The sequence below is a fragment of the Leguminivora glycinivorella genome, chromosome 17 (assembly GCF_023078275.1).
Source record: "Leguminivora glycinivorella isolate SPB_JAAS2020 chromosome 17, LegGlyc_1.1, whole genome shotgun sequence".
NCBI classification, from domain to species: Eukaryota; Metazoa; Arthropoda; class Insecta; order Lepidoptera; family Tortricidae; genus Leguminivora; species Leguminivora glycinivorella.
The window spans coordinates 3,871,301-3,895,767 of NC_062987.1; the positions used below are offsets into that span (position 1 = coordinate 3,871,301).

The 24,467-nt window shown below is 38.7% G+C and overlaps 1 protein-coding gene across 4 annotated transcripts in view; it reads left to right on the top strand.

Annotated features, from left to right (window-relative positions):
* Positions 1-24,467, top strand: part of LOC125235232 (visual system homeobox 2-like) — a 152,655-nt gene that overhangs the window by 109,116 nt on the left and 19,072 nt on the right. For 2 of the 4 annotated variants that reach the window (XM_048141719.1, XM_048141721.1), the window contains exon 6: positions 13,961-14,144. In XM_048141719.1, coding sequence (XP_047997676.1) covers positions 13,961-14,144 — 184 coding nt within the window. The remainder of the gene's footprint in view (positions 1-13,960; positions 14,145-24,467) is intronic. The other 2 variants (XM_048141720.1, XM_048141722.1) reach the window with 1 other exon arrangement.

Genomic DNA, 24,467 nt, shown 5'->3' on the forward strand with positions numbered 1-24,467 from the left:
AGCAAGTGTTGTGAGTTGCATTTCTTTTAAACCTCTAGGTAAATTAAGAATTTATAAATTAAAATAAATAATCGCTGGTGTAATAGTTTTTCATGATTTTTTAGAATGTCTTATTACCTTTAAATCTCATAAGTAGGTACTTACACAATTAAATAATTATCCATAATATGTACGCACTGTACATAGGGATATTAGGGGTACAGATATATATTACTAATATTACTAATATTAGATAAGCGTTTATTGGAATGCGTACCTACATTTTCCAGGGCTTTAAATTTTCACACATCATCTAATTTATCTGTTTGTCTAGAGAAAATCATCGTTCCGTTCGAAATTACTGCAATTCGGGGGTTAATTACCGAACACCGGCATTACTGCGCATACCTTTCTACCCCCAAAGCAACTAGAACCCCGAAACTCCCCCAAATTTACCACACCGCGATTCAAGTTGCTGTGGACCACATATGCACCGCAATGTTTAAAAAGGGCGTAAGCACCAAGGATTTATTGGGGATATAAGTCGTTTTCTGTGAATGTATGGTGGTGCTAATAAATTTCTGCCGTCATGTAGGAATGCGTTTAATTAACTGGTTATAGCTGAACCTTTGTTTTGAGATGCGAGGGATTTTTAATGATTTAGGATGAGTTTAGAGTTTGATTATACCTACCTACCTGGCCCTTTAGCCGAATGGCATTTCTACGACGCGAAACGAAAACGAAACGCCGCGAAAGGTAGTCTGGCTCTGTCGCGCCAATACGCAAGAGCGATAGAGATAGATATCACGAGCGTTTCGATTCGTGAGCGTCTGTGCATTCGGTTGCGGGACCAGAATAGTGTTTACAGTTTACCTATATACCTACCTACATCAATAAGTACCTACGAATAATCGACAATTTACCGCATAAAAACACGGTCTGCTTTGCACCCATACATATCTTGCAAATATTTAACCGTATTAGTAATTTAGTATGTGTAACACGTATACTTGGATCATCGGTAAGTAAGTTCGTAATAATGATAAAATTAACTAATTTGGTCTATTGGACCATGTTCTTTTCACGAGTTTTTTAGGACACGAAGAGGACATCGTTATTTATTTGCTATTATATTTTTTTCTTAAAACAAGACATAGGCTTAATAAGGCACATAATAAGGTTCACATTTTGTCCTAGAAACTCGACGTAAAGCAAGTGGTTTAGACAATATTGACTTAATCCTCCCGAGTAACAATTACGATTCCGGACAAATGCTACTAGAAAATTCACAAAGTGCGTAAAAAACGATACGATTGCGAAAAAAAATTGTACTGTGTGAACCTCAACGACATATGATCCACAAAGCAGAATATCTGGACATAGTTAAGATCGATATAATATAGTTCATTTACGACTATATTGAGCTTTGCTATTCATTGTCAAAATAAGCTATCAACCCATGTAAAACATTTCCATCTCCGCTTCCGCAGCAAAGGTGCCTTTGTTCCCCCGGTCAATAAATCCTGGGCCGCCAACGCGTCGGCAAATTAACAATTACGGGCAGTAATTAGGGCGGCACTTGAAGGGTTGTTTCGGTTCGCCGTGTGTGGAAAATGTTACGGAATGTGCGTGTGTTGTTACTGTTTTGTTTTGGTTATCTTGCACTGCTCTTATACAACTCCACTGTTCTTCGTGTGTAAACACAGCGACTAGGTTTAACTGTTTTATAACATTAATGGTCTTATCTTACAATATGAATTGTTACCTAGGTCAGAACTCGGAAACTCTGAGAATAGAAAATATGTATATCCATACTAATATTATAAATGGAAAAGTGTTTGTGTCTGTTTGTTTGTCCGTTTTTCACAGCAAAACGGAGCGACGAATTGTCATGATTTTTGAAGTGGAGATAGTTGAAAGGATGGAGAGTGACATAGGCTACTTTTTGTCTTTTTCTAACGCGAGCGAAGCCGTGGCACAGAATATATAATAGTACAAGTACAGAAGGCCCACTGTTTTGATGTTCACGAAATGCCGCCTTTTTAAATGCCTACAAAATTCTAACAAAGAAACGAGCCGCACGTGCGCAGCGTCGGGCGATAGGGTTGCCTATGGATTAAAACAAATTAATATCAGATAAAATGTTACACTATTATAGTCAAGTTTTGGGTACTCTATAGGTATATATACAGTATTTATATATTTTTGTAAATACCAACATCACAAGCCTTATTGAACTTTTCTGTGGGACATAATCAATAGTAGATATGAGTAAAATTGTCCTATTTTATTCATGATGTCTATTTAACTAAGCATTATTAGTCATTCCACATGCTAACATCGCATATGAACCTTAAAAAAAACTCGCGACGTAAAGTAACAATAGAAAGTACGAACGTGCGTTCCTTGAGAACGCGCGCCACCCCTGATTAGGCCGCGAACTCGCGGCCGCCAGCATGTACTTGTAGCGCGGTGATAGAATCGCGGAGTGAGCCACCCCTGGCCGTGGGCAAAAGCTAGTTATGCATAAATTCAAAACGATGCTACTCTAGCGCTTTCCGAGATATATACAATCAATATGCATGTGAGCGTGTAGTCTCGTAATAACATTGCGACGAAATAAGATTAAGAGATACTTATACGAGAAACTCAAAACAACTAGGTACCTATTTGTTATTTTCTATAACAACATATTTTCGTTTTCGATTCCTGATTCCTGATTTAATCACGATTGGAGGATTTACGACGCTCCACAGAATCCACCTCCGACTCATTTCTTCAATCATCCACTAAGCCACCAAATCCCCGCCTAATCGTCGTGAACGATTAGGATTCACTTGTTTCTATTTTTCCCCTTAACCCCATTATCTTGTAAGTGGATGTAGCTAAGCCGGTCCGGGGTCCGGGGTCCGAGATGCCGGATCAATTAACGGCGACAATCAGACTTTCCGGACTTTCCTACGTTGCGATATTAATTTGATTGGAGAGTTTTTGAGAGGATTAATTTCACAATTGACTCTTAAGGTAGTCTTATGAATTTAAGCAAGAAATACATCCAGTACTTAGGTTTATAGAAAGTAATGTATATAGTGGATACGTGCATTTTTAAACATGGAATAGGTAGTGAAAAGGTTTACGTTACTGTGGTATAATTTAACTGCACAAAATTTCTTGTACTAGAAAGATTTTGCTCTTTTCCTTGTATAAGGATTCCTAGTAACGAAAGCTGAACATAATTACCTAAGCTAGATAAAATAAAATATGTTCACGTTAATTTAAATGATCAAAGTATTTAGAGCCTGACTTCTGTCTGGCCGTCGTAATACCCCTGATATTATCAACCTTTGTCCACAGAATAATTGTGCCCTGAATGTGTATTAGTTGTCCCAGGTGCCTACCACCGTAGTGCCTACATATCTGCCGGTTAACCAGCAATCACAGAAACGTAATACCGCCTAGGTATACTGTAATCACACACCAGATTGGTCCGCAAAGATAATTGTGTCCTGAATGTGTATCAGTTGTCACAGACGCTACAGGCTGCAATATTATTACGTTTCCTTCTAGTAAACGTTACTCTGACTGTGGGATAACGCCTAGCTAAGCTGCGATCACACACGTCACCCAACATAATGCCGTAATCTTATCAGCCAGATTGGTTCGTAGGTAATTGTTCGGTTTCCGCCTCCGTAACCCTTGCGTATCCTGTGATTTATTGGAATTGGACTGTCAATGTATGTAAGTATTTATTCGATTGCCAATAATATTAGTCAATACAACATTTTTCTTAAGACTAACCCCCTTATTCATAAACGTTCACTAAAGTTATCAAAACGATACAGTTCGTTTGGCCCTTTCCGACGTATTGATGTGATAGAAAGGGACAAACGAACTTTATCGACTTGATAACTTTAGTGTACGTTTATGAATAAGGGGGCAAACATTTTGACCGATAAATGATTTTTTTCAACTCAAAACTAAATCTACGTATTTATAAAATATCCAAAACATTTTTTAGCGGATTTTCTCAAGTACTTTAAATTTCAATCATTTGAAAATTTCAGTCATTTGACTAAATCCCTTACTCTGTTTAGTGAAATCACAAAATCGGCCAATAGACACACCACGGTTTGGCATTTCACTAGATTTATTTAGAGATTTGATAAAATCCCTGAACCATGACTGTAAGTTGACGAAAGGAGCTTATAAAGTCTACTAGTTTTATCATTTTGCTAAACAAGTTCAGTGATAAGACAAAATGTTTAAAAAAATAAGAAAATGATTTAAAATGAAACTTTTTTTTCTTGACTTAATCTATTTTTTTCTTATTTATTGAAAATAACAAAACTCTTAAAACGGATTCAATTGCGTATAATGTCTTCGTGGGGCAGATAGCGGGGTAAAATGAGTGCTCTAAAGAATTCGCCCACTGATTTTACCAGTGCCGTCAGTCAATGCAGGGCAGCTGCCACATACCCAACTGTTCCTGGGGAGTTCTGTTACCCATAAGGTGTGCGGGTGGGACAGTACTCTCTACCTCTGGCTTGCCTTAGATGGCCGTCCAGAGTGGAGTCGTTAGGGCTATATGCTCCATGGCCTAATACGCGAGTTGGGACATTGGCTTAACTGGGTTAGAAAGCGGAGTACAACTCTCGACACCCTTGAGATCTCACACCGGTGTTGCCCTTCGCCCCATGGAATACTGTTTTATTAGGCGGCGTCCGGTTTTAAATTCCTTAGTCCAGCATTTAGTCCATCACTTTCAGCCAATACCTAACCCAGTTAATTTTAGATTCCATTAACTCTCAAATAGTCCTTATACCCTGGCGGGTGCTGCCTCTGCATGCATCTTATGACACGAGCAAGGGCAGCATCTGCTCGTTGTACCCCTTATATTTCATTAAAGTACCAAAAGGGCCTCTACATGTTTTGATATATTAGATTCCTGCCTTCGCCAATTCACGAAACCAGTTTAAAGATGTGATCAAATCACCATATACCAGTTGAGACTTTAACATTTCCCTAATTTTAATATATTAGATTCTTGCCTTCGTCATTTCACGAAACCAGTTTAGAGATTTGGTCAAACCATATACCAGTTGAGACTTTATCATTTCCCTAAATTTATTTTGCGCAATGTTAAAACTAGTTGAATTTTTGAGTTCGTTTCGTCAACTTACTGTCGTGTCAAATTTTGTTAATTAATCCCTAAACCAATTTAGCGAAATGACGAAACGTGGCGTGTCTATGGGCCGATTTTGTAATTTCACTAAACAAAGTCAGGGATTTAGTCAAATGACTGAAATTTTCTAGAGAAATGTTGAAATGGATTCGCCATTCTGACATCCTGGGTGATTTGATCATATCCCTTAGAGAAATTTGATCAAATCTCTGTTTTGGCCATTTCCCTAATTTGTTTAGCGCAATGTTAAAACTAGTTGAATTTTTGAGTTCGTTTCGTCAACTTACTGTCGTGTCAAATGTTGTCAATGAATCCCTAAACCAATTTAGCGAAATGACGAAACGTGGCGTGTCTATTGGCCGATTTTGTGATTTCACTAAACAAAGTCAGGGATTTAGTCAAATGACTGAAATTTTCTAGAGAAATGTTGAAATGGATTCGCCATTCTGACATCCTGCGTGATTTGATCATATCCCTTAGAGATTTGATCAAATCTCTGTTTTGGCCATTTCCCTATATACATATATAGTGTATACGAAGGAAAAACATTTCGCACTACATTTGTATAAATGTAACGTAGGTACCCGTTCTAACGCCGGTAGCTATGTAGTCGGTATTAATTTGCAGCGGCTCGTAATTAACGGATTTAATTAGAAATTAACTGTTCGGAGCGCGCAGGGCTGCGCGCTTGTCTTGTGCCGGGATTGTGTTTCAAGGAGATTAGCGCTTAGCGAGTACAAAGTGTGCTCTGTGCAAAATGTTTAGCGCGAATAACGTATGTATCAATATTCCTTTGCTTGCTGTATTATCAATTTATCGGAAATTTTCATGTTTTTGTTGTATATGCTAAATATATTTGTTTTTATACAACTATGACCTAACCACAAAATTAAAATTTTGAAAAAACCCCCGACCGCGACGTAGTGGACCGATTTTCATGAAACATGGCTAAGAACACTCCCGATTAACTCAGCTTTCAGACAAAAAAAACTAAATCTAAATCGGTTCATCCGTTCGGGAGCTACGATGCCACAGACAGACACACAGACAGACAGACACTTCAAACTTATAACACCCCATCGTTTTTGCGTCGGGGGTTAAAAAACTGAGTGCTGACCAAGAGGGTGTTTATTTTCCTATACTTTACTATTCGCATCTCAAAAAAATAAGACAACCAGGGACTGAAAGCACCAAAATAATTTAAAGCAGAATAAATCTTGGTTTTTAATTAGTTTTATTATTTTATATTTACATAGTTTAATTTAGATATACAATATTTTGTTACATATTACAATGTGTATGACTGTAATTTTTTTTTTTAATACAGCCAAACTTATATTTTTTTGTGTGTAATAAAATCTTCATTACTTACGTGTCCTTTCTGTCTTACTATTATGTATCTCATTCCCTTATCGATCTGCCAGCGTATCATGCTTCCAATTTTATCACTTATCCACGTGGATAAGACATCTGTCACTCTCACACTGACGTACTTGCCAAAGCGTGACGGATACTTTATCCACGTGGATAAGTGATAAAATTAGAAGCACAATACACCCGCAGGTATAATTATTTTTATCGCAACTCAAAAAACGATTAGCTTACCAGCAGATCGAATCAGAACACAACCCAATTAAAAAAGTAACTTACATAATATGTATGTTAACATGAGCCCCGCTCAAGATTATTATCCTGCTAACACCCAACATGCATTCAGTAAGCCGACAAATGTTACAAATAATCGGAACATCCCCTAAGCCGCCAACCCTAGGCAAACTCACCGAATTTGAAAATTTAATTTAGTTGCGTTTTGTTCGCTTAATTGGTTTGTTTTCTGTGCCCGCGCCGCCTGTCGGAGTAAGGACGAACTATAACTTTATTGTGTTTCGTGTTAACTAAGTTTTTGTTGAGCTGAATGTAACGAGTAAATAGTTACAATTACAATTAATTTACTTCGAGCACAATTTTTTGGTTTACATTAGGATAGTTACATAAGTATAAAGCCATTAGACATATTTATTAGTTTTGGCAAAGGTTGAGTTATTTGTCCCATTAGTATATCTGATACAGAATTTACCAAAATATAGTTGAAGAGCCGCTCCATCCCGCGGTCTTTCTTATTAAGTCCAGGTTAAATTTTAAGCTACACGCCTTAGAGGTTGCTGCAGGTCGCATACTATGCGCGGTAAACAAGGTAATATCTATACCGCATTCTCCCAAAATTTGTCGAATCCAACGACTTATCGTTTACGAGGTTACGGACTTATGGGGTTTTTAAAGACTTAATAACCCTTCGAGCCCCAAGCATCTATATGTATTTACTTATATTTTACTGACATCACATGATGTCGCTGGGACTCGAAGGGTTAAAAGAGAATCGTGGTTGGCACGTAACAATTTGGTTTTAACTATGTGAACAGACAGTATTAACCGGACAGATTTCAGGTACTTCCCGAAAAAACCGGCAAAGTTAACATAGGTTGGGCTGTGCCCGGTCTGGAGGTTTTAATGAGGTCTGGAATATTAATAGTGATTTCATTAGTATGAAATGTAACATATTTAGAAGAAGTTTAGCCAAAGTTTGGTCTCTGTGAGCGTAAGCAAAGTGACGAGTATCTAGTTCTTGATCTAATTGAAGATTTTGATTGGGGAACCAGGATGCTAGATTATCTAGTACTAATGAAGTGTTCCATGTTTGATTATATTTCGGTAAAGGCGGGCGTATTTTATAAACGCCTTTAAAGCAGCGTTTAATTCGATCATCGCTGCCGATATGTGCGCCTAAAATCAGGGACAGAGCGGACCTACAGCTGTTTAAAGTATCCTATTGAGCGTTAGCTTCATATAACTGAGTAAGAAAAATTAATATAGGTATTTAACAGTGGAAAATGTCTGCCTTGGGTGAGGCCTGAACTCACGGCCTCTGGATCGATACTCCAGCGCTCTGCCAACTGAGCAACCAAGACTTCAACCAAGCCAGCGAAATTTTCCACTACTAAGGTCAATGGGACCCGTAGCATACCCCCCCCTAAGTTATTGATAGTGCAGAAACTGTACCATTTCTTTAAGCAAGAGTCGTATTGTTTTTAGAAGATTATCAGATAGGAGGCAACCATTATATTGATGGATGACGGGGGGTCCCGTCTTAGTAGCGACTCCCGGACAAGATTCCGGTAACTACGGTAACTCGGTAGTGTACGCTGCGATCGTTGGAAATTAGATATGATCAAGTCGCTGTTAGGTCCAAAATATAAAAGGATTACCATTATACCTGTAGCCTCGTCTCTTATGATTTCTTGTCGTTTTTAGAATGATCGTAAAAGTGGGGAACACGTAAAAGAAGAATTTACTCTATTGGAATGGTGAATGCATTTATGTTAAATGCTTGTGGATCCCTGTACCAAGACACGTATGCAAGACATTTTTTGTTTAAATAACTGGCAAGGAGGTCTATTTCCGGTATATTAAATGTCTTGATAATCGTATTGAAACTGAAATTGTTTAGTTCCCATTCGAAATCTGAGTGAGAGCGACACGATTCCACGTCTGCTAGTGTTCTCCGAGGATTTGAAATATTCCGTGTCTCACACCATTGCCACAGATTCTTTGTTACTTGGTTGAGGTGAGGAAACTGCATACCACCCATTCGATTAATATAAGAAATTGCTGTCATGTTAACAGTACGAAGTAAGATTTGGCGGTTTGACATACCTTTAGCAAAGGTTTGTAAGCCATAAAAGGCTGCCAATATTTCTAGAAAGTTAATATGGTTGTGGTTTTCTTCTATGGACCAAGGACCACCTGCAGTTTCCTCTCCACATGCAGCTCCCCATCCCGAAGTAGAGGCGTTACTAAAAATCTCCAAGCAGTAGGCGTCATATTTAATTTTGTTTTTAGGTTTGGTTATGGCGCGACGCGACACCACCAATCAAAGTCTGCTTTTAGTGACTGAGGAATATTCATATATCTTTCAAAGTCATCGGGATCGTTCATTGAGCTGAGATATTTTTGTCCTTCGAATTCTTTAACATAAAGAGAGACTGTACTCTACCGCAGGACACGTAAAGCAAGCCGATTAAACGAGCAAAATCAATATAAAGATTTAATTATTTCTTAATTTTATGATTTTGTCATCAGGCAAAGTGACTTGGAAATGTTTAGTGTCTATTATATAATCTAAAACAGTTACTCTTAGTACTGGGTATCATGTTATTCTTCTCCTCGTTTATAATGAATCTTAAAGATGTTAAAAGTTGTTTTGTAGCTAAAATATTTTCCAAACAAGTATTATATGTTCGTCCTATTAAGAGAAAATCATCTAAATACACAGAGGATATGTAACCACAAGTTCTAAGCAATTTCGTGACTGGTTCCATTATTTTGGTGAATACAAATGGAGCAGTACTAAGGCGAAATGGTAATACATTAAATATATACAATTTTGTATTAAGTTTAAATCGGAGATATATTCGTGAATTTCATTCACATTAAAAATAAGCGTCTTTAAGGTCTAGAGTAGGGTGAGGTTGCCAACAATGAGCCACCAAAAATTTAAATCTTAATAAGTCAGTCATAATAGGTCCAAATTCAATTTTTTTTATTCAGTGCATTTGTTATTTATCTAGCTCTAAATTTTCATCATTATTTTGTAATAAAACTGAATAGAAGTCGAGATATTTTAGTTTTTTTAAAAGATGAACAATGGCTCATTGTGTACAATCTCTGGTACAGACTGAACCGGTACTATGTATTCAATGAACCGGCCTAGTACACAATGAACCTACCATTATATAATTGCATAGTTTTTAATAAATAATTGCAAAATATACAAACTGATTTAGGTAAATATGGGGCAATTTAATAAATACAACATTTACAATGTCAAAAATGCTTATTTATTTAAATTAAGAGTAGTTTACTAATGTAATCGTCACAATATTCTTCGTTATATGAAAAATAAAGTCTTGCACTTCAAAAAGCTTAAATAAAATATGTATTATCATATATTTTTGTACTATATAGTAACGTTATATTAGATATATTTATATTAACTCTTAAACATGGCAAAAGTTGTACAAAATAGACCTTTCAAAGGCTAACTAGAGAATTACCTAGAGAACCTCCTGGTTCATTGAGTACTCTATCCTTGTGGTTCAATGTGTGCTAGATATACATTTTCACTTTTTAAATTCGGTAAAAAATAAACGGCACAAGAAAGCCGCATCAGTGAATGTCAAAAAGATAGAGAAATCACAAGATAGAGAAGTCACTCCGCACAACTGATTAATTAGATAAATTAAACATAACTACATTCTGAGAAAATAAAAAAACTAAATACTAACTTTTTTTTGTTTTCTTGTCCAAAATCACAAAATACTTCACTACATGTGCAATTTCAACGCGGACCGGCCGCCGACTGGGGAGCGAGCGTGGGAACCTTTGCGGCGCGTGCCTATGTTCGCAGTGCAGTTTGGCAACGTCGCATTTTCGAATAAAACCGTTGGTTCCTTGTGTACCACTGGTTCTCTGTTGCCCACCTTACCCTACTCATGAAACATCTCTCAGAAAACAGTTTTAAGGCAGTCCTTAAATCCTCCAGTTTAAAATGTTCTGTGCCAATGAATTTGTTAAAGTTTTTAAGATTAAGGATAAATCTATGTTTACCATTTGGTTTTGGGATTAAAAATATAGGTGATAAATATTGTCCACTAAGTACATGGTTTACATTCAAAAATAGAAGCTTTTCATTAATAGGAAAGGTTCTTTCTTTGGGAGGGTGAACTTGCACCACCGGGCGTTGTGTAATTATCTAGTATCCGGCTATCCATGATAACGTCACTGGATCTCGTGTCGGCAGTGACCATTGATAATAGAAATGGGACAGTCTCCCTGTGTGACTCACCGGTGTTCCAGCTAGCGGCGAAGCGAGTACCTGTGGCGGGACGCTCGACGCGATGGGCGCAAGCTGCTCGCGTGCTGACTCCTGGAAGAGGCAGGCTCCCTGCTCTTCTTGATCTCCTGATGCCTGTGACTTGGAGGAGAAGCCTTCCAGATTAAATTATGTTTAGGGTCAAAGTTTTTGTTATATGACATGGGTAATTTCAGGTCGGCTCCCGACTTAGATATGGATTTTGCAGTCTTACATGTTTCGGAATGTTCCGAGCCAAATAGAAATTTATCTATGTTCGTCTTTGTATTTGTACTTTCATATCTTTTTTAGTTTGTAGAGGATAACGTTTCGTCGTGTGATTGAGTCTAGGCTTTGGTTATCACAAAGTAAACGGCAGGCATCCATTAGAAGTTTTATATCTGGTCTTGTCTACTTTAAAGTACTGAGAGCCTCGCCAACGAATGATATTGCTCGTCCAATTTGTTTTTGTTTTAAGTGTATACCTTCGTCTCGCTTAACTGTTGCATCCAACACCGCAGCTATTATTTGCAGATTATGTTCTGGAGCGTCAATCAAAATGCAGTTTATAGGAGGTAAGTGTCTGTCACATAGTTCCTTGCGAGCTTCCGTGGTCAAGCCCTTAGTCGCAATGCACTGTAGACGCTTTGTCCAATCGGTTTGAATTTCTTTTCCATATTGCTGGATTAGTGTCGGATCCTCACCCAGTAGTTATAAAAGAGTGTTGTCTAGAGTCTCATCTCCTTGTAGCAAAGTTACTTCCGGTGTATCGCGTACAGGAACATCTGGTGCAGAAGCGGTGGCCGTTGTTTTTTTTGTTGCTCAATTGCTTGTGTAGGTGCTTCGGATGTCTGCAGTGGTATGCCTGGAGTTGCCGGTGGGGACAGTTCCGATGATGGACGGGTCGGCGGATTAGTGGGGCTCATTGATTGTTCTGGCAAATGAAAGGTCGTTCTTATGGTTTCAAGCTGATTAGTATCCTCATCCCTTATCGAGTAAACATCGCCGCGCAACTCGCCTGTAAGTATTATATCGATAGATCATGACATAGATGACTTTTATGCACCTGATGAGAGGGTTTCATAACGGCAACAGGCTTTGACGGCAAAGTGACAACCCCACAGGTTGCCCGCAGTGCTCGTATGGGTTCACGTCAGAACGTAAAGTGACTGCCCCAGAAGCAGCCCGCATTACGAACCATACACGTGAGAAACTGTCAAACTGCAGATATTTGTCATGTCATTAAGTTTCTTCCAGGCATAGTATTGAATTCACGTTAGTAGGCAAAGTGACAGCCCCAAAAGCTGCCCGCAGTGCCGACAATGCACGTGAGCCATGTCAAGTTGTATATTTTTGTAATTTCAATTACATCCAGGCATATTTAACCACGCTAGTAAGCAAAGTGACAGCCCCATAAGCTGCCCGCAGTGCTGACCGTGTACGTGAGAATTATCAAGTGTATACTTTTGCACTTATTCCAATTTCATCCAAGCATAAGATTTCATATATTTTATTATTAATACATTGTAGCTAATGAATTTATACACTTTGGCTGAACAGACAAAGAATCGCTTCAAGTCTGTCTAAAATTACATCGAAATTTTGCTTAAGTATTACGATAAATTATAAGGTCTGCAATTAAGTATTTCATCTCTATTCGAATTTTCTCATATATTAGCTCTAGATAGGTACTAGTTTTTCTTCAGTTCATAATAGCGGACAGGTTGAATCACTCTTCTTGTCACATATTATAAAGAGATTTTATTACCTCATCTACGTGGTTTTGTTTTAATCGTTAAGTTGGCTTTACCTACTAACATAAGGACTGATTCGTAACGAATTTGACAAATTCGAAACTGTGTTAAATGTATCGAAGCCGGCCGAATCAAAGATGTTTTTCTATAATGTGTTAAAAATGTATTCAAAAATCATTATTTATTAGTAAATTCATCATTCTCCGTTTCTCCTTGCTCATGTTGTAAGTTTTGTTGTATGCCCTCCATCATACATCCGACAGTGTTTTTTGACACATTCTTAGTTTTAGTCCTATCAAGGGCTACCCTTTTTTAAAATATTTTGGTTGCTCATCGTGGGTGTCATTTCAATGAACGAATTTCTTGGACACTACATCCTATACCGATTAATGAGTCAATACTGTGGGACTTCGTTATATCAAGTCTTTCGTCCCGATTTCGAGAGCACTGGCTTTAGCAAGCTGCTGGCTTCATAAATATCGTGGATGATATAAAGCTATTGTCAAAATAAAGTTGAGAGACCGTATTTTTAAATAAAATCTGCTAACAGATTCTTTCAGCAATTTTTGATGTGGATTTCTCTATCGAAAAGTAACCAATGCCAGGTAACTAATACCGCATCAACTTAATTCCTGGTAAAGTAGATATTTGGAGACACGTCTACATTTTCATTGTTTCACAGGAATCGTAAAGAACTTGTCTTTCAGATATGTTGTAATCTCGGTTGCCGGGTAGTCTTCAAAATTACTTAAATGCAAGTTTCGTCAACAGAAATCAAGATTTTGACAGCAGTTTGTCGCCGAATTATTTTCAGCGTTCACTTTAATTTTATTTATCTAGTTAGTTGAGATTTGCTTTTAAAAATAATTTTACATATAATAATTTTGTGATTCTGGCAATTTCAATGGTGTATGTATAATACAAAGTAAACCAGAAATTATCCAAGAAAAAGCACTCTGAATTTATCAAATTTGTTACGAATCAGTCCTTAGTTAACAAAGTTTTCCGATAAATCAACATTTTAATAATGCTAAAGAAATATACACAATTAATCAGCGAAAAGTTGCCGATTATTTGTAACATATAGACCGACATAGGTATGAGGACTTGAACTATACAAAATCTCTTCTTTCCCAGGTGTGGTTCCAGAACCGACGAGCGAAATGGCGCAAGACGGAAAAGTGCTGGGGGCGCTCGACCATCATGGCCGAGTACGGGCTATACGGGGCCATGGTGCGGCACTCGCTGCCTCTGCCCGAGACCATACTCAAGTCTGCCAAGGAGAATGACACTGTTGCGCCGTGGCTACTCGGTGAGTTTGGTGAGGCCTTGTTGTTTTACGAAAAGACGGAGAAGTGCTGGGACCGCTCGGCCATCATGGTCGACTACGGGTTATAAGGAACCATGGTGCGGCTTTTATTGCCACTCCCCGAGACCATACTGAAGTCCGCCAAGGAGAGGTGAGTTTGGTGAGGCCTTCTTGTTTTACGAAAAGGCGGAGAAGTGCTGGGGCCTAAACCATGATAATGGAGCAACATCAATGAAGTCTGCCAAGCAGAACGATACTGTGCTGTGGCTACTCGGTGAGTTTGGTTAGGCCTTGTTGTTTTACAAGAGGGAGAAGTGCTGGGACCGCTCGGCCATCATGGTCGATTACGAGTTATAAGGGGCCATGGTCGGGCACTTGATGCAGCCGCCTGAGGCCATTCTGAAGTCCGCCAAGGAGGACGACTTCCTGCTGTAGCCACTCGGTAAGATTGGTGAGACCTCATCCTTTTATTAAAACACGAACAAGAAGCAGTAAAGCCTTGTCCGAGACTGTACTAAAGTCTGCCAAGGAGAATGACCGTTACGCCGTGGCTACTCGCTGAGGTTGGTGAGGCCTTGTTGGTTTACAAAAAGACGAAGAAGTGCTGAGACCGCTACACCATCATAGTAGCAGTACTGGGCCGTGGCTGCTCAGTGAGTGTGGTAACTCCACTGACACCGTTGAGGCCATTTTGTTTTTCGAGGTGCGAAGTGCAAAGCGAGGTGCAAAGGCCTCTCCCCTTGATTTCCACAACTCCCTCTGGTGTGCTTTTTCCGGCCAGTCACTCATAAAGGTGTCCAAGTCGTCCCGTCATCTTCGCCTAGGCCTGCCACGTCCCCGCTTCTTTGTGGCATCCACTTTGTGGTTATATTAGCCCACCTATCCTGCATGCGACAGACGTGGCAAAATAATAAAGGCGATTTAACACTTTCGCTACCAAGAACCCGACCGTCGGGCACACCGCTCGTAGAAGCGTAGCCGATTACATGGGGAAACCCGTATGTAGCGAAAATGTCGTAGCGCCGCGTAGAGCCCGGTTTCGAAAGTGTTAATACAATTAATATTACTCTTATTAGACAGGGTATTTGTTTAGTTTTGTAAAGATTAGAAGTAAAAAACACCCGAAAACAAATCAAATACCGATAAAAAGCATTACTTTAAGTGTATTACCCTATTACCTTAGTTAGGTTATTTTAAGGAGTGAGATGCCTTTCTTATTAACTTGTTCCAGAGTTTTGTGGGGCTATAATAAGTTTTTTTTTCTACTCCCGAACTGATTCGTGCATAAATCTTTAAAACCCTACATAAAAGTCTATTCCCCAAAGCCAGCGTCTGCCGGCTTCCCGCGCATGCGCGCAGTATCGAAAAAACTGAAAACGCATTGTTTGGCTCTGTAACCATGGCAACGCATTGTTATAACGATACTGCGCGCGTGCGCGGGAAGGCTTTGGGCAGCTGAGCTGACAGTGCAAACCTTTGCGTCAAAATACAGGAAACAGTGTGAATTTCACGAAAGTTATTCAATAAAAGTATTAAAAACTAAGTGCATGGTCGTAGAAAAACTATTATAATTATGCAACGGTGTTTAACTAAGTCAAAAAATACTCGTGGCGTCTTAATAACAATTTTCGGCTTCGCCTCAAATTGTTACCTACGCCACTCGTCTTTTTTGACCTCATTTAAACGCCTGTTGCATAATATTAACACTTCATGGTAATATTAAACAATATATAATAATAATAAAAACCATCGATATGCAAGAGCCAGCATTCCAAATAGATAAATAAACTTCGGATCAGGAAACCATCCTACACTACAATAATAGGATAGGATAATCTGAATGTCTGAATATACCTACTCGAGTATCAATAGCAAACTATAATATCCGTTACTGCTCCATCTTACGCTAAATGCACATAAATACATAGTAGATACAACAGTAAGTTATGTTATGTGTTGTATGAGATTACACCCACCAACAACTATGAAAACAGCGTATTTTGCACAGTATACTTTAAATTAACGTTTATTGCACTTTAATATAGATGAAAGTAATCTTAGTATTATGCTTAAATAAGTATGACCCATCCAACTTAGAATTAGTTATTATACCTTGACATAAATGACAGCTTCTTCTAAATCAGATTTCGTAATTCGTGTATCGCAGTAATCAAAAGACAGCTCGCAAAAATCACAATAATTTTTTCCGCTAAGTATAAAGTGCCAAGCGTGAAAACTCACATTGTGCTAGCCTAGCCATGACGCTCTGACCGTGATGATTTTGTTCAAGAGTCGAGCGCAGTGGCGGGTGGGGGGCGCCTCTAGCCACTACCCCCTCCCTCCAGACCGCCTGCCGGTGAGTCTAACGCTAACTAAAGGTATCTGCATACATGATTTTCCTGACGGGGCTAATTTTGAATGCGAGGTGCACTCTGCAGTCGTCCCATTCTAAGTTTTCCTGGCCTTAACGCTACCAGATACTAGTTGACTGTATTGCACAGATTTATGTGGCAATTTTTACCCATTCTGAACCTAACATTAAATCAGCCCGCTAATTGAAAAATTTCCCATTTCGTTTAGCCTTTTCCTGACATAGCTCATGTAGGTAATAAGACAATAATTAGTAAAATTTTTGAAGGTACCTTCAAAAATTTAACTAATTATTATCTTACATCTGCAGTCAGTATCTGCCCAGTTTCTTTGAAGTAAACATATTGTATTATGAAGTTTGGCAATAGCGACTACGAATCAATTACGAGTATCAAGAATATCTTTTGGTCGACACCAAAATATTGGATTTTTTAGTTGACGATATTGGTTTTCGGTTGCATGCTTTACTAACGACGGATTCCATGTGGATGCAATGAGATCCTAAGAACTATAGCCCCGATTGTAAAATTACGAGGTACATATGTGTTTGTGTACCTATTACTTCTAGCAAAACTGAATAAAAATACAGACTAACAACACTGCCACTATACTTCAAAATTATACAACGATGCTGCGATCCGAAAAGGCTCGGCCTTTTTGGCTGAAGTCGTACTGATTCAGCCAGACCAGTAAAAATATGGATTGGATATGCGTCACAATTATTTATACGAATACTTAGGGTGATACTTTATTTTTTTTGCCGTACGAATTTTCAAGAAATAAAAAAATCCCGAAATCGACGCCGATGACCTTAATCGACTACATATGTATTTCAATTTAGAGTTTAGTTTGATTCTGGGCTTGTTCGTCCGAATGTTCACTACGTGATAGATAAAATTATTTCAAGCTAAGTGTGTATATTACTTGTCTTTGTATTCATAAGTCTCTACGTATAGCCAACTAGGCGTCGCCACAATCTCGCCAAAACAATAACACCCGTAAATCTCGACACAAAGGAAGTATAATTTTTAATCCCGACAAGTCTTGCTCATTTTTCACCCAACCAACAGACAGACAAAGAAAAACACGCTCTACCACCTGAAACTTGAGTTTCTTTTTGTAACGCCTCTCACTTTATTATCTTGATAAGGTGTTGTAGGATCTATGTTGCTCTACTTAAGGTGTATAAGGAAGGGAAGCTTATAAGGAGCTCTCTGTTCAGGAAGACTCGGCTAAGAACAATTATAGCATAATCATGTTTTGTCACAATTAGGAATTATGAGACGGAGGTACGAGTAGGTTTTTGTGACTTAGTCTGTAGATGGCTTGCTATTTTTAAATGACTCAAAAAGGCAAGTTAGAAATTAGGGAAGTAATATTTGGGCCTAAGGAGGTAATATTTAGATTAGGTACTATTTTGTAGCCCCCGAAACAAGTAAACTATTTTGTCATGGAATAAAATTAAGAAGGCTAATAAATACCTATGTATCTAAATATGTATGGAACACTTAGCAGAATAACAGGTCTTCAGTAATTTAAAGTGAAAATATGAAAATACATAGGTAGGTAGTTTTTTGAGCTAGCTAATTTAGTAGGTTAATAAATTCATTTAGGTACCGCACCTACCGTTACTTTATACAACAGCGTTATTTTTAAAATACATTCCATAACATATATGTATGGGATATATACCAATTACCGTATCTCAATCTCTAATAACAAAAAATCTGTTTTAGGACTCTATGAATGTAGGTATATAGGTAAACTGTAAATCCACGCCAAGAATCGAAATATTCCTCAAATTAAAAACTAAAACCATAAACTAAAACAAAAAAAAGTCAGAGACTAATCAAATCAGAGCATCAAAACGCGACTCCATCAGCGGAGTGCCCCCCGCGGGGCGGGCCGCGGCGGCGGCGGGGAGGGGTGTGGGGGGGATCCAAGATGGCGGCGCATTGTCTAAGGCTTGATTAAGGCAGATTTAAACCGCCGCTTACATATTAATTATATACTTAGCATTATGGCTCTATGTAGTCTGTGTTTTGTGTTTGAGTTTTTAATGAGGGGTTTTATTTACTGTTATGTGATTCTGAATGGTGAAGTGGCTTGTTGGAATGCTGTAATGTTTTTACATGCTTAATTACGTTGCGTTCATGTCACTGTTTAATATTAACGCTGTTTATTATATTTATTATAAATAATCTCGTAGCACTCTAACTTATTAATATTATCGTAAGTATTTAAGTGCAAAAGGTAGGCACCCATTTAAAAATACGTAAATAAATATATTAATAAATACTTAAGTATTGAGTAAAAATATAAACTGGCATAATCTGAACTTTCAAGGATTTTTATGTAAATTAAGAACGTTTGAAGAATATTACGTATTTATTAACATTTTTATTAAACCGGTCTTAGTCTGTATGTATTACCCAGTCGTTTTTCTAATTAAGGTGTTTACACATAGGTATTTTATTAATTCTTTCAGTTTTTCTTAGATAAATATATCTGCATAATATAAACTTTAAAATACATAATTAAAAACTTAATTTAATTTAAACTTTAAGTATTACATGTTTTCACGTTTCAATGTATTTATTTGTCAAAGTATTTATTTTGCCTTATAATTTATATTGTATGTATTGTGCAATATGCATATAGCTACCCATTTTTGTTTTCAAACATCTTTATTAGCGACCCAGGAAGTTGTGCTATTCATGTTACTAGCACTTCTATAAAAATATTATTTCCAAAATTATTAACACACATATTATTAAAATTATATTATTTTTAAAATCGTAGGTAATAAGAAACAAAATACTTTAATAAATAAAATTTGAGTGAATGAAATGTTACTTGCGTTTTAATTCAAATACGGAACCCTAAAAGAAGTTATTTTTATTTATTAAATATAATTAATATTTAATAAATAAAAATAACTTCTTTTAGGGTTATATTTTTATTAAAATATTTTAATTTATATAGCTAAATATAAATAAAAAAGTACTTAATTATAAATCATACGAAAATAAAGTGTCAGCTCGTATCTACCTGCGCATGGATTCATTATAGGTAATCACATGCAAGCCAAACTCCTATTAATATAATATCAAACAAAAAAAACAACGACAATAACAACTAATCACGGTCCATTAACTGCAGACTAGTGCCGTGCCGCGGCGCCGCTCGCCTAATGGAATCTAATGCACCGCTCTCCTGATTGCACAATTGCGATTACCCTCTCGCTTTGTGCATCCCTTTCATCTCACAAATGACACCAGCATCGGCAATCTAACGCGAACCGAAACCCATTGAATTTTCCACTTTAACTTCAAAACCTTAAGCGCTAAAAAGCTTTTCAACAGCCGCAGCACTAACGTGGCTAAAAACCAGATAATGGACGAAAGGTAATTCTTTTTTTATGGAATTCGCGAGCTCTTGCTTTGATTCTGCATCTCGACATGGGAAATTGATAATAATTACACAGTCAAAGAAATATAAGTGTGTAACATCTCGCCAGGTTGCAGAGTGCTACTCTAAACTTGGATAAATGTGACGATTATCTGTAAGTGCTCCTTTCGCTGGTAGAACAAATAATTTCGATTAACAAGAGTTATCAAGGAGAATGAGTCGTAAACATCATTATGTGGATAATAATAAGTGATTAATCTGTAAACGGACAGATATTAAACAAACAAATAGCTCTCGTGGGGTTATACGTGTAGCAAAAATTTCAGTTCCCCATCATCTCCAAAGGCACAATATTTTTAAGTTCTGTCACCTCCTAAAACATAACTATAAAAGTTTGTTCATAATTATAACATGGAATATTTTCAAAACCGCACCTTTTATTAGGCAAAAACAAAAGCTACACTCAGTTAATTTACTTGTTTTTTACTTACTTACTTGTAATTTACCTATAAGTTAATCTCTTTTTTAGTACGATAGGTATGTAAATACTGACTGAATTTTTAGTCTAATCTATTAAAATTATTTTTCTACTCCCGTACTGTTATTCGTGAGTTACAAGGTCGTACATAGAACAAGTCTATCTGGTCTATACCCTGAAAACATTTAGTAGCAGTAGCACGATATAGCTGTTACAGTTCAGTAAATACATTGCTACCAACTTAACAAACCAATTCGCAGAGTCGAGACTTCTTCGTTTTCTGCTGCGTTCATTGGCGACGCGTCGAATCGCATTCAAATGTATGAGAACTCGATTCAACTCGGCTCGATTCGTCTTAGTGGCCAGGCTTCAAAGAACCATACCATAGACAGTTTTATTTTCATGTTTGCACTCAAACTGCATTATTCAAAATGGTAGGCGGTCCACCTAGATAACTAAGATGACTGAAAGTAGGTAGGTATTTGTTGAATTTATAATTTTCTTTCAAAATAAGTGCTTGGTCGTAGAAAAAGTATTGTATGCAACGGTGTTTAACTGAGGCAAAAAATGCTCGTGGCGTCTTTATTAACAATTTTCGGCTTCGCCTCAAATTGTTACCCACGCCACTCACCTTTTTACACGACTGCCCCAAAAAAAGAGTGTATTGTTTTCAGCGTTCATGTTTGTATGTAAGTATGTATGTATGTGAGTTTCTTTGTTCCACCATAACTTCTGAATGCCTTAACCGATTTCAATGAGTGATGTATCATTGGAATCCTTACGTCACTCCAATGAACATAGGATATGTGACGTCACTTAAAATTCAATATGGCGGGCGTATTACGTCATAATGCGCAAACTTTAGAAAAATTTTTTTTGCAAACCTATCAAGTGGGGTATCAAAATGAAGAGCTTTTAAAGGCGATTAATAATATATACACATTATATGCGTTTATGTCTTTTTTTGAGAGATAAGGAGTTTTCAAAATATGTAACTTAAACAAATCTAATAAAAACAAATATTATTGAATGAGACATTCAAATGAAGACTTTAGATAGAGGATAATAGAAAATATAGGTATCCGGAATAACAATAGGTGTTATTCGGGGTCCTAATAGTTAATAGACTATGAATGGCGCGAATAGGGTTGAAAACGTTAAAACTTAATCTAGCTTAACTTTATTCCAAGCCTGAGATAGCATATCGACCAATTTCCTGAGGCCGAAGGCCGGAAGGCGCCCACATACTTAGAGTCGTGCGAAGCCCGACGGACGCGGTCCAAGACCGGGCGCCGAAGAAGGCGCCCTCATACTTAGAATCAGGCGACGCCCGACGCACGCGGTCCATGGCCGGGCGCCGAAGGCACCCTCATACATAGAGTCAGGCGAAGCAGGACGCACGCGGTCCAAGGCCGGGCGCCGAAGGCGCCCTCATACTTAGAATCAGGCGACGCCCGACGCACGCGGTCGAAGGCGCCCTCATACATAGAGTCGGGCGAAGCCCGACGCACGACGCACGACGCACGCGGTTGAAGGCCGAGCGCCCAAGGCGCCCTCATAGATAGAGTCGGGCGAAGCCCGACGCACTCGGCTAAAAGCCGGGCGCCCAAGGCGCCCTCATACATAGAGTCGGGCGAAGCCCGGCGCACACGGGTGAAGGCCGGGCGCCCAAGGCGCCCTCATATATAGAGACGGGCGAAGCCCGACGTACGCGGTTGAAGGCCGGGCACCCAAGGCGCCCTCATATATAGAGTTGGACGAAGCCTGACGCACTCAGTTGAAGGCCGGGCGCCCAAGGCGCCCTCATACATAGAGTCGGACGAAGCCCGACGCACGCAGTTGAAGGCCGGGCGCCCAAAGCGCCCTCATACATAGAGTCGGACGAAGCCCGACGCACGCGGTTGAAGGCCGGGCGCCCAAGGCGGCCTCATAGATAGAGTCGGACGAAGCCCGACGCACGCGGTTGAAGGCCGAGCGCCCAAGGCGCCCTCATACATAGAGTCGGACGAAGCCCGACGCACGCGGTTGAAGGCCGGGCGTCCAAGGCGCCCTCATATATAGAGTTGGGCGAAGCCTGACGCACTCGGTTGAAGGCCGGGCGCCCAAGGCGCCCTCATACATAGAGTCGGACGAAGCCCGACGCACGCGGTTGAAGGCCGAGCGCCCAAGGCGCCCTCATACATAGAGTCGGACGAAACCCGACGCACGCGGTTGAAGGCCGGGCGCCTAAGGCGCCCTCATATATGTGTCGCTTAACTTCAAAACTGGGTAAATCCATTCTGCTATAAGGTTGATTATCTTTCAGATCATATTATATTTTTTATATATTCAACCTTAAAGCAAAATGGATTTACCCAGGTTTGAAGTTAAGCGACACATATAGAGTTGGGCGAAGCCTGACGCACTCGGTTGAAGGCCGGGCGCCCAAGGCACCCTCATACATAGAGTCGGACGAAGCCCGACGCACGTGGTTGAAGGCCCTCATAGTTAGAAACGAGTGAGGCTTGTACGCGGTCCAACGTCGGGCCAGGGCTGCGTCACTACTATTCTGCTGAGTTTTACGTGGTAAATCATTAGCATTAGTTAAAAAAAGCGTAAGTATTTGTAGTTTTGCGGGCAAGTGAAGGATCTGTTTATGTGGGGATGCAGAGAAAGAGTGTTGTTGTTACGGTGTGCCATTCTCTCTGTACTCCGTACTCGAGTTATGGCTATGCAATAGGTATGTTGTCAGTGCTTAAAGCACACAACAAAAGTACAAGTGTCTAAAAGCGAATGCCGTTAAATAAAGTTACCTACACGTTTCATGCTAAAATATCAAGAACCAACACCATGACCTAAATAAAATAATTATGGTTCATGAAATAAAACTATGGAAACGGATTAATTTTAAATTCATTATACGCGATTTAATCCGTTTCCATAGTTTTATTTCATGAGTAACTATCGCGGTAACCGAAGACAATATTAATTATGGTTCGTTTGAGTGGTCACTAAAATGTAAGAAATAAAATAAATAATTAAATAAAATAAATAATTAAAAAATTAAAAAACACGACTGCGGTTTTAAAGCGAACTGAAAAGATGAAAATAATCTTTAGATATGCTGGTCAGTCAACTTGATTAATATAAATTAGAATAATGAGTGTTTAGTCAGGTTCATAAATAGCTAAAGCAAAAGTTAATGCTCATGGAGGATATCGTGACCGTACCTGGATATTTTATTTCCATTGCAGTCGGGGGACAATGGACAAAAGCCTGACATGAAGGTCCCCCGACTGCAATTGAAATAAAATATCCAGGTACGGTCACGATATCCTCCATGAGCATTAACTTTTGCTTTAGCTGTTTATGAACCTGACTAAACACTCATTATTCTAATTTATATTAATCAAGTTGACTGACCAGCATATCTAAAGATTATTTTCATCTTTTCAGTTCGCTTTAAAACCGCAGTCGTGTTTTTTAATTTTTTAATTATTTATTTTATTTCTTACATTTTAGTGACCACTCAAACGAACCATAATTAATATTGTCTTCGGTTACCGCGATAGTTACTCATGAAATAAAACTATGGAAACGGATTAAATCGCGTATAATGAATTTAAAATTAATCCGTTTCCATAGTTTTATTTCATGAACCATAATTATTTTATTTAGGTCATGGTGTTGGTTCTTGATATTTTAGCATGAAACGTGTAGGTAACTTTATTTAACGGCATTCGCTTTTAGACACTTGTACTTTTGTTGTGTGCTTTAAGCACTGACAACATACCTATTGCATAGCCATAACTCGAGTACGGAGTACAGAGAGAATGGCACACCGTAACAACAACACTCTTTCTCTGCATCCCCACATAAACAGATCCTTCACTTGCCCGCAAAACTACAAATACTTACGCTTTTTTTAACTAATGCTAATGATTTACCACGTAAAACTCAGCAGAATAGTAGTGACGCAGCCCTGGCCCGACGTTGGACCGCGTACAAGCCTCACTCGTTTCTAACTATGAGGGCCTTCAACCACGTGCGTCGGGCTTCGTCCGACTCTATGTATGAGGGTGCCTTGGGCGCCCGGC